The 16,739-nt window shown below is 32.6% G+C and overlaps 1 protein-coding gene across 3 annotated transcripts; it reads left to right on the forward strand.

Moving 5' to 3' along the window:
* The first annotated feature begins 6,291 nt into the window (after window positions 1-6,291).
* On the forward strand, window positions 6,292-14,038 carry LOC149933327 (uncharacterized). Of its 3 annotated transcripts, XM_090155347.1 has the most exons (3): window positions 6,292-7,381; window positions 13,620-13,849; window positions 13,913-14,035. In XM_090155347.1, exons 1-3 carry the CDS (start codon window positions 7,356-7,358, stop codon window positions 13,981-13,983), a joined length of 327 nt encoding a protein of 108 aa, XP_090011473.1. In that variant the 5' UTR covers window positions 6,292-7,355; the 3' UTR covers window positions 13,984-14,035. The 3 variants fall into 3 exon arrangements, 2 of the variants coding, with proteins under 2 accessions (XP_090011473.1, XP_090011472.1); XM_090155346.1 differs by having other exon boundaries at window positions 13,620-14,037; XR_016472780.1 differs by lacking the exon at window positions 6,292-7,381 and adding an exon at window positions 9,219-12,433 and having other exon boundaries at window positions 13,620-14,038.
* Window positions 14,039-16,739: the final 2,701 nt, after the last annotated feature.

Below are 16,739 nucleotides of genomic sequence, written 5' to 3' on the forward strand. Positions count from 1 at the left end.
CAAATTTGCTCTCCAAACATTTTACTATGCCCAGTCATTTGCCCTTCTACCGTTTAAAATATAAGGAATGAAACCTGATAATAAAAGATTGTAATGATTTCATATTTTTTAGTTAAATAAGAATGCCCGAACATCACTAGACACACTATTTTGGAAGCTCACAATTCCATTTTGAATATTTAATATTCCTTTATGCCTAGTCAATTATAAACAAAGACAATTTGAAACACAAAAAACCATATATTGAACATATAGGGGCAGCCTTTGCTCAACATTGGTAAGCGAAATCAAAATAGGTAAGTAATTAAAAAAATGCATGCAAGTTTCAAAATTATGTGAAATGCAGAAAGGCTTGTTCCATTTGGACCCTCATAATAGAAAAGGGGCTGATGTTTGTGGTACAAAATGAATACATTCAATGTGTTCGTTTACTGTAAAAATAATATTATGAAAATGACAAATTTTAATTAAAACTACCTTTGAATTTGCTATCTATAACTGTAGATGTGCTTCTGATTAATTCAATCTTATCCTGACATAAGCAGGTAAATACTAGAAATACCCTACCCCAGATGATTTTGGAAACCAATTGAATGAACACGGTTTTTTTTCGTATGAAAAGAATAGTAAAATAAAACCAACTTAGAATGATGATCAAGGTAGCATCAAGGTTAGTGTAATCCAAATGTATACTAAACTCGTTTTCCAGAATTTGAAAGGGCAATATTTGCGCCATTGAATAATACTTTTAAAATCGCATAGATTACTATTCATTATTTAAAATTAGTAATTACTATTAGTGTAAAAATAATTTGAGCCTCATCTACCTGGATTCAGTTAGATTTGGCTCAAAATCAAAGAGCAGAAAGACATTATGCTGAGCGGAGCAAGACTATATTGGTTTTAAACGTGTTAGTTCACTTTGATACACAATTAAGTCATCCACCTTATGAACAAAGGATTTATATTGATATGATGCGTTATATATTCAATAAATACAACAACCAAACAAGATATTTGAAATGAACTTGGAGGAAACTTTAATCAGGCAAATATAAAAATCAAACTGGAGAAATAACTCTCATATGGCATATTATGCAGTAAAGTTTTGTATCACTGTTCTGTTTCATTTTACTAATAGTTTGCTTCGCGTTAAAGAGTCAGAATGTTTTTGATCTATTAGATTTTTGCATAAGGTATATAAATATATAATGATAATAATAATGGTAATGATGATTTTACTTGAAAAATAAATATTCACTAGCAAATTGAAGTTTTTAAATGGAAGGGTAGGCTTCACTTAATTTCTTGGGTGCCTGTTATTGATGTCATTTGCGGGCAGGTTTTTATATTGGTTGCTACTAGAGCGAGCTGAGAGATAATGTTTCAGAGGGAAACCAGAGAGAAAATTGTAAGAGAAAAATTTCTCAAGACCTTAATCCTAACTTTGGGATTTTCCAAAATCATTTTAACTCTTATGGTGAACATTAATATGACATCAGAATAAAAATTATACCTTTAATTAATTTATAATTGTTTTACGTATAAGGAAATTAATTACCAATAATCAGAAATAAATACCTTATTTCGAAAACCAACTTTGATGTAATAAGCTTTCGAAACATATTGGTGGTTTTCACTGTTTTTTGATGCACTGTTAAAGTTATTGAGCGAGTGAGTGTTTATTTTATGTTCACGCTTGGATTGTGGACATTCGTGATGCATTTTGCAAAAATACTTTTGTTAAATTTCTAGTCGAGGATATAGCAACTAAGGATAGTTGCACTGGTTCTTTTCCATTTTCATTATTCAAAAATCTTTTCTTAATACCGTGTATTACATTACTTGAAATTGATTTAAACAATTTAGGTGACAATTGAAGATCTCAACAACATGAAGTGTATAACTAAATAGTTTTAATATTGTTTTTTATAATTTATTCCATTTGCTTTTTTTACAATACCAAAAGAAGTTAAGTATTCATAAATTACACAGATTAATTGTTAAAATAGTTCTGTAACAATTTCAGTTTAATTCTTTAAGAAATTGGTTTTCTCGGATTTAATTTTAATCTGTTTTTCCTATTGTTTAATTTTCATTATTTTTTCAGAAAACAAGTCTTTATTGTCTAATAAAATTTTTTATAGACATTAGAAAAGTCAAATACCAAATTGAATGTTTAAAGGGTCGAATAATGTTAGAAGATATATTGAATTTCTAATCGTACCACAGCAATTTGTGTTCATTCTTGTTTACCAAATAGTTTTCAAATTGTGTAATAAAAACTTAAAATGAAGCCGTTTATTTATGTTACAATTTTTTTATGAACTTATATATCATTCTAACAGTTGATCAGATAGAAAGACTAAAACTAAAGGCCGTGAAATTCCACAATCTAGGAAATTATTATTATTATTCAACCAGTTCAGAAATTATATAAAATGCCAAATATTTTCTATCCTCACTTTTGAATATTAAATTTGGTAACTAAGCTCCACTGTTGTGCTTCTATTAAAATATTACTTCTATTATAGAAATAACTTTAGCAGATATTTTGTACGCATTAATCTTTTTATTTTGTTATTGGCCCTTCTATGTTGATGCTCTTTAAGTAATTTTCAGAAAAACTACATATTTCAAGAAAACCAAAATAAGAATCTAATTTTTTTCAACGTAATACTGAAAAAAAGAGACAACTTTACTAGTCAGGGTTGCCACAATACTTCCAGATTCAAATTCCCAGACTTTTCCCTGATATTATAAGGGCTCTTAAAAAAAGACAAATGTGCATCAGGGAAAAAAATCTACTGTATGACTTTTCACGTTTCCGATTTCGACATCACCATGCCCATCGATGACGCATAGACTAGAGGAGTCGTTTTTGTTGTTTTCTCTGAGCACGCAGTTGGAAAGCACGTTGGAAATGTAGATGTCAATACTTCGTAATGCTCATCGATGGCATCTTTTTTTTTAAAGCAAATACGATAACTAAAATTTTGTCGCTATCATTTGATGGCATTGATTTTAAAAAAGAATGTACAGTTCACAGGTGAAATCGTGGGAGACCAAAATTCCGTACAATTGACACTAACATCACGATGGACATCAGAAAAATCGCATCGGTTTTTTTCGGCATAGATTTTAAGAGATTTTCCCTGACTTTTTAAGGGCAAAATTAGACTAGATTTAACTTTATATTTTACTTTTATCAGAAGTTGGTAAATTTAAATAAACTTATTTCAGTATAAAGGTTATTGCAACGTTAAAAAAATTAGCAAAACATTCAAGGAACTAAATAATAATCACATAATTTGTCATAGATCTAGAGTAAAATTAAATTCAGTGTCCAAATAAAATTGAATCTCCTGACTTCTCCCTGACCCATTTTTAAATTCCCTGACATGTGGCAACTCTGGTTGTGAAACAGCAAGAGTATATTTTAATAAAAATACATGATAATTAACTAGCTACAGAACCATTTGAACGATTTCAAAACAAATTCCGTTGTGAATATTTATTAAAATACTGATTCACAACACAACAGTGGTCTCATTTATTTTCAATTAGTGTTGCAACGAATATTCAGTAATATTTTGCTTGTATTTCGTAAATCATTTTTCTCGAATAGAGGGTGTGTGAATGTATGATACATTTTGCCCGCAGAAAAATACTATTAACAATTTCAAATTGCTACCTAGGTACGGCCAACTTCGATCACACTAAAAATCGAAGTTGGACCTACTATTATAGCAGCCGGTACAGCCAACTTCGGTTACGCGCGAAATCGAAGTTGGCCGTATATAGGTAGCGCCCCGGTTCTTTTTATTTTAGGACTACACCACTGGTTCGAATTGGAAAAGAGTCTCGCAGGAGTCGTGTGAACCATGAAACGAAAAATCCGCGATACCAGTCCCGAATATTCGGTATTTGGCCAAATTCGCTATTAGTTGTAACATTAGTTTCATGGCTTAAAGTTAGTCTATTTTTCATGTAGCCTGTTGATATAAGAACATAGTGTTCTTCAAAAGTAGTGACTGTATTCAGAGAATTAGTGTAGTTTATGTTATTGGTCTTCCACAACGCATTATTTATGACTAATAACACTCAATAATGTTCAACAGTGCAAAAAGACTAGCATTAATTTTAGCTGAATCTACAATTGAACTTCAGTTTTCAATTTTAATAGCAGTGCTACTATGATGTATTGCTACCAGAAATAATTGTAGTTAGTGAGATATATAGATAACTTATAATATTTTACCATATCTTCACCCTAGTTGAATGATCCGCTGGTATTAATTCTTATTATTTTTGACTATGACTAAGATTTAAATAGTCTGTGTTTAAATGATTTTGTTATTTTCCTAACTTTCATATCAATTCAGCCAATTATAACATGAAAAAAATTAAGATAAATCTTTTAAAACTTTGTTGAGCTCAACCAATGTTTTGATAAGACATGCAAGTAAAATATTTGATCTAGCCAAAGAATGAAGTACTAATTACTATAGTCTGAATTCAGTTTCTATCTAAATAAATTAATCCAATGAAAGAAACAAAACAACTTTGTTTTTGATAAATCCAAGCTCTTAAAAATGTCAATTTTAGAGTAACCTAGCATTCTGGTATATCTTAAACAAAATAGATGCGTAAAGTGGGATTAAAAATTTTTGCAGCTTAACAGTAAATTAAGCTGATACATGACCTCACTCCTATTTATATTATTATATGTATTGTCCATCATCCTATATGAGAGACAAAATATCACCTCAACCAGACAAGTTTTAACATTTTGCTTTGCCCTGTGTAATTATGTATTTTTGTGCAATATTTAATACCAAATTATTGAGATGTTGGAACCCTTTAGTTCATTGGCTATGGTTTTTTATGTTCATAGTTCTTTCTTATTTATTTTGCATGACTAGATATTTATGAAGAAACAGTTGAACCATTTATTGTCTCAGTAGTTTTGCAACATTTGGTGTATGCATTACAGCACCAAATAAGAAGTATTCAGTAGTAATTCTAAAAAACAATAGATTAACATGTTTAGTTTGTCATCATGGCAAACATTCATGTTTCTTCTGTAAAATCAAATGCAGTTTGACAATGATATGTGTGAATCTTGCTGAAGTCGTAGAGTTAGCTATTCAATAACCTATAAAATACACACATAAACCTATATTTGTGAAAAGAATTCCATAGTCATAATCATAAGCAAATATACATGGAAGGGAAAAACTTTTACTGTAAAGATTTAACTTCAAAAGATGGAGTATTGGTATTTCCGTCCCCAAACCGTCCGCAATTTTTGATTGTGGTTTGGACCTCACCCAAAGTTCGAGTAAGTAGCATAAAGTAAGAAACAATTGTGTAAAACGCATGAAAATGTTTTTGTGAAAGTCTTCTTTTAATACAATGAGATTGCATAATTTATTTATATTTAATCGTTGTGAACTTCTTATTTATTTTGCGTAATTGTACCTCTTTTGAAAACCAACCATGCTTTTGCCCATGCGCAGACCCTGCTTTCTCGTTTTGTGGAGCTTTAAAAATAATAAATATATTGAAACTTACTGTATATATATACATACTTATGGACGATCTAAAGTTGCATAACTAAGCACAAATTTGATCAGAACTAGGACACAGAAATTTCTAGCAAATAAAAATGCTGAACTGTCCTCGAGTTATAATCATTTGGAAATTAAACTGATTAATTTGGAAAACAATTAATGATTTAGTGAAGTTTTTGTGTAGGGAAAGTATTTATTTTGGACAGGAAACCACTACTTTTGGGAGTGGTTGTAATAACACTTTCCCAATGTGCAAACTAGAGCAAGACTATCTTGTAAACCTCCCATTCTGTCTATAGGAATAACCTTACTAATTTGGAAAATATTTTTATTAAATTTTTTTGAAACATTTGTACTTAATTACAAAATAACAGATGTGAAAGCTTGAGAGTAGTTCATAGGGCCTGGTTTCGGGTCAATTGGAAGGTATCTCTTATTTTTGGACATTTTCACCCTTCATTTGACTCCTCATAGTTCGATCCAGACCCATCTTCAGACACCTTGATGAAAGGGGATGAAATAACAGTACATATTTCTACCATTTAAAGTATTTAAAAATACTGTGCCAAAAATTAATGAAAATCACTCGATGCTGGTTTAAACTCTTTATTATGTTTACATTTTAATCTGAATTATACTGTTTCATAGCTTCCTCATACCTTACTATATACATATTGATTTATTCTAATATTAACTTTTTTCCTCAAAAAGTACTTGTATTGACTTGTGAATGTGGATATTCAAATAAGTTTGATGATGGAGGACTAGCCATTTTGAATATGGGACCATTCTGCATAAGCCATTTTGTACACAGAAAATATATTAAGCCATTTTGTACACGGAAAATATACTAAGGATTTTCAACATTGTCGGCGAGGCAATTTTTTGCTTCAAGTCTCTCTTCCAATGGGCGCAACGTTTGAAAATTGACGAAATGTTTAACACTATACTGCCATAGAAACATTACTGGTTTCTAACGTAACTCTAAAATTGTTTTTAATTTCTGAAAGTTTAGGTTACACTCTCTCTACCCAAATATATAGACAAAGAAATGAAAATAGGAATACTGTTGTGGCAATATTCAGCATTAAACTCTAGAAATATGACACCCTTTATACCAGGAGCAACCTTAACACAATTACTAAAAACTTATTACGTCAGTTTTATCAGAGTGCTATTAATTTTTTTTATGAAACATATAGTATTTAATTGGGATGACAGAACCTTTTTTATTAAAAATTTACCCAATATTTACTTTTTTTTAACTTAGTAAGTCTTAGGTCTTTGCTTATATTCTAATATTTAGTAAAAGAGACCCTTTTTTGATACATAAAACATCACACATTATTAATGTTTCCAATGAATAACTGCTTAGGTATATAGGTACTTCTCTCGTAAGAAATATATTATATACTTCTGCTAGTACGTAAATTAAACCTTTTTTTGAATTAGGTGTACAATAATTACCTGAACTGTATGCCTGAGAAAAATATTCTTGACACCTTCGCTTGAAAATTCAAAAATGATCAAAAATTTTAATTGTTTGAAACCAAATTTATCGGTCTACTTTTGTAATGGAAAGAGTGCTTATTTGTTTTCATCTAAGGTATTACCAGTTCTTCATAAGATAATTTAATTGTTTTGTTTCTTTCATAAAGTAAAATTTGGTTTTGCCAAAGTGGGCCCTTTGTTATCTTACCAAAGATAATACATTTTTTATCTTTATTGTATGTAGGGTACACTACAGGTTTCACCAGGAATTCATACCTCGAACTTGGAATGGTTATCCGGCCGTATTCCCTATGGTAAGATCTCGGGGACCGTTTTCAGTGACGTGAATGAGAAAAAAAATCGCCCCCTCGCACGTGTCTCCCCTCTTTAGGAGTTTTTACGCCGCGCAACCTCCCGTTTTTTGTTGTTCGACTCCCCGTCATTTCGAAATTTAGGGTTTGAAACCCTACCATTGATAGCGACGGGTCAGCTCGCTCTCCCGACCTCTCCATGTGGAAGGATTAAGTCCGGCATTGTTAGCGCTGTCAAAATTGTCAGCAGTTACAATGCCCTTGAGAACCGCGAAGTCCGAATTACGAGGGGACCGTCGCTATCAATAGAGCGACAGCGAAGGGAAAAGCAAAAAGATGTTTGAACCCTTTTTCGACACAGGGGGATGAAATTATCTGGCAAAAATAAATCTGACTAAAAAACGAGCAAGTTCGGCTTGTAGGAAATCTTTCAACAGCCACCCAGTTCTACTACCAGGAGTGTTTACTCTCTATTGTGAACATGGTAAAGGATTATAGAATCATTTGTTAGTAGCAATTTTCCATAAGTTGGGAGTTATCAAAATTAAAAGCAACAAATATTTTTGAGGGGCCACTTGTTCATCCTAATATGGGGCTGGTGGACCCTTTTATCTGATTCAGCGTCTTTCAACATGTGCATCAATTACTAGCTACATTAAAACCTCAGTTACAATTATCTTCTCAAAATATTTACCAAGATAAAAATTAGTATGTCTTACAAGGGAAGTATCCATCTGAAGTATAAATGAAACATGTACCTTTGCTGGCTAATGATTTAAAACGCAAAAATTTACTCTTAATTAGGAATATTTATTTATAAGCCATATTTTTAATAAAATCAGTAAGCCTCTGCGAAGATACATGTTTAAAAAGAATAACATTAGCAGTATAAGGAGATTAATACTTCTCTCTAAGAGGTATATTATATATTTCTGGTTTTAAGTCTTATTAGCTACATAGAATTGATATGAGTGTAAAAAATTTACCACTAATCATTAAGGTTAGATCAGGGAAAGGGGTTTTTATGGGTTTCTTTTGCAATGTTATTTAATAGTATGGAAGCAACTATGTTATACAACAAAACATACGATGTAAAGTTCTATTTACTTAAGATATATGTTATGTTGTGAATCTAAATATAACCTTTACAATTTTGACAACAGGCTTAGGAGGTTTGCAAGTTCAATATGCGTAGTTGATGATTAATGAAATTAAAAACGACTTCGTTATATTTGCATATTTAATAAAATATTTATGATATTTACAATGAAAGTCCGACTAGTTTCGTCGTGCCTAGCATGACATCTTCCCTGAAGATGTCATGCTAGGCACGACGAAACTAGTCGGACTTTCATTGTAAATATCATAAATATTTTATTAAATATGCAAATATAACGAAGTCGTTTTTAATTTCATTAATCAATTTTGACAACACGATTTAAAAAAGGCTGGTACTTTGAATTTACTTGCGTAAATTGAATCTGAAAATTTTGTGGTAACCCTTTATTTACTACAAATGTTATAAGCTTCAAATATGTACCTGCACAGGCTACCACTGCATTTTTCCAATAAAAAATTAGAAGAAAAATAGTTTTGGCTTGAAATCATTTTGTGACTTTATATAGCTATTATAGTTTTATATTATAATTGTATGCATACAGCCATGTTGCATGGTTGGCTATCTGTACTAAATAGATTTTATATATTTCCAAACTGCATTGTTTATGTATAATAATGCTTGTGCTCTTCAAACATTGCCTGAACAGAGCCACAACTTTTTAACAACACAAGGTTCCTTGTTGACAGACTTCACTGGAAAAATCATACTGGTAAATTTTTATAATATGTTATTGACTATGTACAATTTCCAAGAAAATAGCTATAGGCTTATTCTGGAAATGTTACATTGCAATGAAAAGGGTCACAACCTGGATCATAAATTAATTCGCATAATGATTAAAGTTCATTGTTACTTAGAAAAATATCTGGCTACAAAGTAGTACATGTAATCAATTATTTGTAAAAATAATTGGGGCTTTTAAAAGTGCAAAACTCATGCTAAACTTTTACGACTACACAATTGTTAGCAGGATCTGCAATACTTCTAATTTCATAATTTCAGTTTGATAGCAGATTTATTTTAAAACTAAACGCCTATTATAATGGCATTTAGAAAAAATTAGGTAATGGAGTGTACTACATTAAAAATGTCCTCTTCACACTGACTAGCAAATAGTGTTCACTAGATTGCCATTGTTGGATTTCCAAAAAACCATTATTTTACTTGACTCTTTTACGATAATGAAAACGAGAGAGAACATGGAATTTAGTTTTATTGGAAGTTTATAAAAATAAATACTTAAATCAAAAGCCTTGGTGTAAAGTGTCTGAGTTACCTTGAAATTTTAGACCTGTAAAGCCTAGGTCAATCTTTAATTCTTATTTGTTAGTCGAAGCTACATGTAGAATCAACAAACATGAGGAGAGAAAAATTTTCATTGGCTGTTCATGCATATTTTTTACTTGGGGAAAGTGCCGGCTTATTTTAAAAATAAGCTGGCTTCAAATAGGCTCTAGGCAAAAAAAACTTAGAATTCTTCAGAGTTATATATGATTAGTCTCCCCTCGCGTGTGGTGCATTTGTTAAGAAAAATTTATACTTGCTTTAGGTTAGGCTTCACAAAGCACTTACCAGGTGACTAGGTTTAAACCCTTCTAAAAAGTTCCTCCAATAAAATGTATTGTTATCTTCAATTAGTGTTTGTACGGGGACCCCTTCCCCCGAAAGTCTGGAATCCCCAACTTTTGTCCTCGACCCCAACTCCAATCCTGATGATCAAAAATTAAGTCGGCGTTAAGGTTTTTGGTTAAGGACAGTTGCACCCTACTAAAAATAAAAGATCCTTCCCTCCCTTTTTTCGTGGGTGATAATGGAATGACGCTTGTGACCTTCGAAATGCATCACTCAAGGGGTTTGGTTTTTTTTAGTTTGTTTTAGAATTGTGGTCTCGGCTGCAGAGCTAGTGCAGTGGTATTTTTTTTTGTAACTTGTAAGGTGAAAAACAATGGGAACATTTTGAGCAGCCTTTACAAGAAAAATCCTTTACTAACTTGGAATATTGAAGAAAAACCTAACTTTCACAGGTATCTAAAACTGGGTCACTAATACATACAAATAGTTTCCCATCAACAACCCCAATTTTGTTTTTCCGTGGATAGCCCAACCCTGTACGAACACTATCTTTAATAGCAATAGCTTTATTGGGGCCCGGGAGTGCTCTCGGTGGCTTTTGCACTAATAATTCAGTGTATTCTTCACCAAAGTGATAAAGTGAACTTTACTGACAGTGGGACCTAGTTGTTAGAAAAAACCAAAACATTTGTCATAATAATGAAAGAATGAAAATAATACACTTCGAAGTTATTTCAATGCTTCTATTCTGCAAGCTTTTTTCATGTTCAATTCAATCAAAAGTAATAATAATTATTAGCTCAGCTAAGTCATCGACAATAGTGTTGCCATTATTTCAGTGGGCTGGTTTAAATTGTTTATAAGGGTAGTGGCAAGCCCTTTATGCCACATGAGAACTTGCAAAATCAACACAAGAGTGATCTTGAATTTTTAAAGCAGTGCCACAAGCTGAGAAAAAACCCGGCTTGATCCTCTTAAGAATAATACTCAGTCTAATACCCAAGGCACCACCTTAGGCCCAAGTCATCTAGCGACTTATAATGCCTTTAAACAGGTGGCCGGGTTACGACGCGTAGGAGGGTGGTGGCAAGCCCTTCATGCCACGCGAGCCAACAGCTCCCTACACTAACTATTACCGTTAACCTTGACAAGTGTGTATGGGAAGGCAAAACGAAGAACTCGGGGGAAAACCTCTTTAACCAGTGGGGAGAGAACTTGCGAACTCAACGCAGGAGTAGTTCCCAGTTTTCACCCAGTGCCATAAGTTGGGATCAAACCCAGCTCCTAACCACTCTGCCACCCTACCTATAAACTGATATTTTGCTCTTTCCATTTACAGAAAGTAAAACAAATCTAATTAATTACTTTAAACTAATATTGTTAACTCAATTTTTTTATCACAGGTTGTCCCACTAGATATTTCTTGGAAAAATATCCACAATATAAGCAAATGAATTCAAGTTCACAAAAAAATTTAAAACTCAATTTCCTACATGACTGAGACAAATTTTATTTCACATGCAAAGTTATATATGTGGTTAACAAAGAAAAAACAAAATGTAAAATGAACTATGAAAATAATAATAAACTTTACATAAGAGTATTATAAATATTTAGAGTAATTTTATGACAATATACATTTTCAGTTATGAAAAAAGAAAGAGATTCGTATGGAACCTTCAACGACCTCATTCATAATAACGATATAAGTGCAAAGTATTTGAATCTTCTTACTGGTTAGCTTAGACAATGAAATATAACTTAAACCACTTTTTACAGCTATCTAGATGTACATGTAGACAAGCTTCTTAAGCCAATGTTAAATGACGGGAAAATCCATTGCAGTGCCATTTTCTCACAAATGAATTAGAACAAATCTATAATTAACCACCTGGGGGGGAGTGGAAAAAGCTTAGAATATTCACCATGAAACTATATAGCCGTGTTGGATGAGTACAGTCTAGTTCTCATACAGTAATGTTGCCCGGTTTTTTCTATTGGTAATGTATGGGTTTATCAGTTGGAGGACCCGGGCTTAAATGTTGGCTCTGGCGTGACAAATTTTACTCAGTTTTGCACAGTTCTTTAAAAACTTTGTTTCTGATAAAAACAAAGGTAACGAGATTATTAATTACTTTTGCATTTCAAAATTGAAATATTCTATAGCATAAATTAAAAGTAGCGACAAGTGCAAATAATACGAGATAAAAAAGGCCAACAATTATATATTTAAAAGTGCACAAGATAAATTAATTAATTAAAATGAACCCGACTAGTTTCAGATACACGATTGATCTGTCATCAGGGGTCTAATCAGTTTACACACACTGGTCCATATCTATAACCTAGTAGTTTCTTAAAAAGTAATACATTAAATTTTTTTATGTTATCAACACCAGGACCTCCCTTACCAAAAAATAAGTTGGTTTTTAGTTGGTATTTAGTTGGTTTTCACATTTAAGTTGGTTTTTAGTTGGTATTTAGTTGGTTTTCACATTTAAGTTGGTTTTAAGTAGGTTCAAGTTGCCAGCATATTTTAATAAACTATTTAAAGAGGTAATAAGTTGTTTTTAAGTTGTTTTTAAGTTGGCTGGAAAATACTCATTTTTTGAAGTTGGTTTTTAGTGGTCAGATAATTACTTATAATTTTTAAGTAGGTTATAAGTTGGCTTTAAGTGGTCTTTATTAAGAGGTCTTTTTAAGTAAGTTTTAAGTTGGTTTTAAGTGGTCTTTATTAAGAAAGCTTTTAGTTGGTTTTAAGTTGGTGTAAAGTGGTTTTTAAGTAGGTTTTTAGTTGGTATTTAGTTGGCATTTGTTCCAAATACGAACTTAAAACCAACTTAAAAAGTTACAAGACCACTTATTTTTTGGTAAGGGCTAGGTCACTAGTCCGTGAGCCAAGCGAGTGGTTGGTTTCATGGCGCCATCTATCACTTTTAACTAGACATTTTCCAAAGGCCACTGAAAGCGCTGGTCGTATCACAACCATTGCTTCTTCGGTTATCTCGAGACCTCATCAAGCGTTGATCAGGTAGTTCAACGATATAAACTTTATGCTGAACAATTATTCCATTATCTCGGTGAGACGTGCCCAAGCCGCTAAGAGTTTCATCTATGTCGTAGGCTAAAGTTGTCGGAACATTTGGGTAAAACGTCTTAAGTAATAGTAGATCCGATTCGTCACAGGCCTCAATTTTTTCAAGACAAAGAGCCGTATTGATTTCTTCCAATTGTGTGTATGATATGCCATGACAAAGCCGATTTACCAGTTAAACGTGTCGCAGAATCCCTTGGAAAGAAGCGTGTGAGGCTTTACTAGGAATGCATGCTTTCACCGTTTGTGATACGACCAGCGCTTTCAGTGGCCTTTGGAAAATGTCTAGTTTAAAGTGATAGATGGCGCCGTGCAGAAAGCGATGTCAGAATTAGGGAAATCTTGGACTATAGAAGACGATCTTTTCGATAAACTTAGAGTTTACTTGCAAAATGTACGCAATTAACCACCTCAAAATCAAGTTCAGTAAACAATCTTCACTATGACCTTTTTAGGCTGAAGAGAGGTCAAGTAGATTCTAGTCAGCTACCTCCGAGCAAGGATGCACTTTACCGACATTCGAGGCGCGCAAACTATCAAGCGGCTATTTGGCGAAGAAGTTTGGAAAAACAACCAGCTATACCTAGTCCAGATGGCCAGATAATTGATGACAACGAAATAAAAGTAAATTGGATGAAAGCACAGTCTGCGCCTAATTCAGTTTTGGAACTAATGGCTTGTAAATGTAAGAAAGAATGCAAGTTGCCTACATGCAAGTGTATGGTAAATAACATTCGCTATTCTTCAGCATGTATTCTTGAAGATTGTGCCAATATGATAGAGCACATGGTGATTATCGACTCTGATGACGAAGAATAACGCTTAAAAATAAGCGTAATGTGTAAATGTTGTATAATAAAATAAAATTGATTTTCAAAGCATATTTTTCTCATTGAACATATTGAGGTTTTTCCAATAGTCGCTGAGCTATATCTTCGGAACTAAGCGAGATAGCCTATACCTGTACTAGACATTAGTTATTGGGCTTGAGTCACGCTTTCGAATGCACTATTACACAAGTAACTAGGATGAGCGGTAGCAGAGCTATAAGCTTTCAAAGGTTTGTGAAATTTGAATTTTCCCCCTTTTGGGGGGGAAAGCTGTGCGTCCAAACCGTCCACCAATTTTTCCCATACTCCCCAGTATTTTCGAAATTTTGAAATTGGTTAAAATAGAAAAAATAGATATAAATTGATAAAAAAAACATCAAAACTGATCAACTTTTGATCAATTTGAGGTCAAAATCCCATGTTATTTTCAATGGGAAAATTTAAATTTGTTGTTGTCAAAAACATTTTTCGTTGCCATGGCAAAACGGTTGCCCATTGAATATATTCCCTTTAGGATTTTTCAAGTTACATGAAGGTCTACCAATCCCCCGAGTTTGAACAAAATCGGTGGGTTACACTTCGGGATGTCTCCTTGTAAGTGTAGCTAGACGTGCCCGTTGCCGGAACCGAAGAACAGTGAGCTAAGGTGGAGGTATGAACAAATAAAAGTATTATTAAATCATTATATTGGCGTCTTTCCTCAAAAATAAATATAAGACGTGTAATCTCTCTGTAGTTTCAGTATTTGAAAGGAGTTTATTACACATGTATATATTTATGTATATACATACAAACATACACACACGTGTATGTATAAATGTGTATGTTTACATGAATAAGTGTATATACGTATGAACATATATTCACATTAGCCACGTTCACACATACCCTCGTTTTGATTTATCTGCGGTTAATAGAGTTTGGAAATCTGTTTGTTCACACGTTAATTTCCAGTGAGTTTTGAAGAAAATTGGGCATGTGTAGTATAGCCATGTAATTAGGAGTACGTATGCTCATGCAGTTCTGTCACGTTTTAAAACCATCTAATTAAAGACGAATGCACAAAGAAAATTTTTTTTAATTTAATTATGCCAAAAGCTGGAAGATTATTTTCTTGTAAAATATTAATATTTTATTAGGCGCAAAAAATCCACGATTGTTGATTTTCTTAAAGATTAAAAAACATGATGTCATGAATCGCTGCCAAACTGGTTGAAGAAGTGGTTCAGCCGAAGCGATCTGAAACATTGGGACGCGCAACAGCATCCAAACATTGCGGGAGCGCTCGCATCTTTTCAGAGGGTAGGTGCATGTGAATGCGGCTTTTCCTATTTTCGACACAAAGGTAAGAATCTGTTTGAAGAAGTCATGCGTCTCCAGCCGATGCATACCAACATGCTCAAACCTTTAAGCCGCATAGATGCGTGTATGTTTGTATAGTAATAATAATAATATTAGTAATAATAGTAATAATAATAAAATAAGCTTTATTGGATATTCCTACTATATGTTTATGTGTGTATAAATAGGATTGAAAATCTATTAACGATTTTCAATCATAAACCTTGTCAGGTAGAGTTCAACAAATAATAGCGGTCTCTATCACATTTGCAAAATTTGAAACCAATATTACGTATATTAAGAATCAAATTCCTATTAACGTGTTAATATGAATTTAGTTATTTAACTAAGTAAGTTTGGCGATGGCCATCATTTTGAGTGAAAATTTATATCTATAGCAAAAAGCATAGGTGACGTTGCATGATGTCCTGCTGCCAAGTACCTATAAATGCATTTACATATATTTGACAGAAATGTCAATGAAAAATTATTTAAAAAGACCCTCTTTAAAACTGCTCACTAAGGCTGCTTCCATGAAAATGAAGGGTTTGGTGTTAACATCGGGCTAGTAAACAAAATTTACCTTTAGAACTCTCCTGAGAAAGGAATACAATACAAATCTGAGCTTAGGAGGTACACGCAGTCAAAAATGATAACCCCAAAAAATACACATACGTGGATAATAGGTGTAACCTAATATTTAACCTACAGGCATTTCCCTTGTTTTATGTTTACGCAAACAGAAAATCATGATTAATTTAAAATATGAACAGTGTTTGCAAAAACACCAAAATGGGTCTATAGCCACTGAAAGAAGGGTTGGGTCGGTATTTTCTGGAAGTGTTCTTAAAATATTCAGGTGAGCCATGTTACCTTTTTAGTAAGAAATTATACAATCTAAATTTGTTAATTCAAACTAATATTTAAATAAAACGCTCAAATAATTTATCCAAGATAACAGTAGGCAAATATTATTTTGGGCCTTGGCCTTTTACACATGGCGCTGACTTAAGCGACGAAATATTACCAAAATTAAACGAATTTATCACTTAAATATGGTCAATTATTATAAAAATACATGATTTATAATAACATTCCCTTTCTAAGATTAATTAGATTAAATATTACGCTTGAAAATAGGTTATAAAATCCTACAATGCTAAGAAAACGTCGTAGGCCGCTTTAAAATAAAATAGCAGACGACACTTACGACGAACTCTGCAGACAAACAAAATCCATTCGAAATCCTTTACCCCTCCACAGCTTCCACAATACAAAATTGTAATCATGGTTAGGGTCTGATTTTCGGAACATTTCATTTCTCAATGAACTAAAAAGGGGCCCTTTGGAACTCCCCAGGGCCGTAGCTAAGTCTCAACAAATTTTTGGATTTTTTCAATCCTT

This window comes from Leiobunum rupestre, chromosome 8, assembly GCF_980474605.1.
Source record: "Leiobunum rupestre chromosome 8, qqLeiRupe1.1.hap1, whole genome shotgun sequence".
In the NCBI taxonomy this organism is placed as follows: Eukaryota; Metazoa; Arthropoda; class Arachnida; order Opiliones; family Sclerosomatidae; genus Leiobunum; species Leiobunum rupestre.

Excerpts from the sequence above, each read along its gene's own strand:
- LOC149933327 (XM_090155346.1), top strand. The coding sequence starts at position 7,356 with ATGGTTATCCGGCCGTATTCCCTATG. Across the intron at positions 7,382-13,619 it reads ATCCGGCCGTATTCCCTATG|GCTGAAGAGAGGTCAAGTAG; the intron begins GTAAGATCTCGG and ends TGACCTTTTTAG.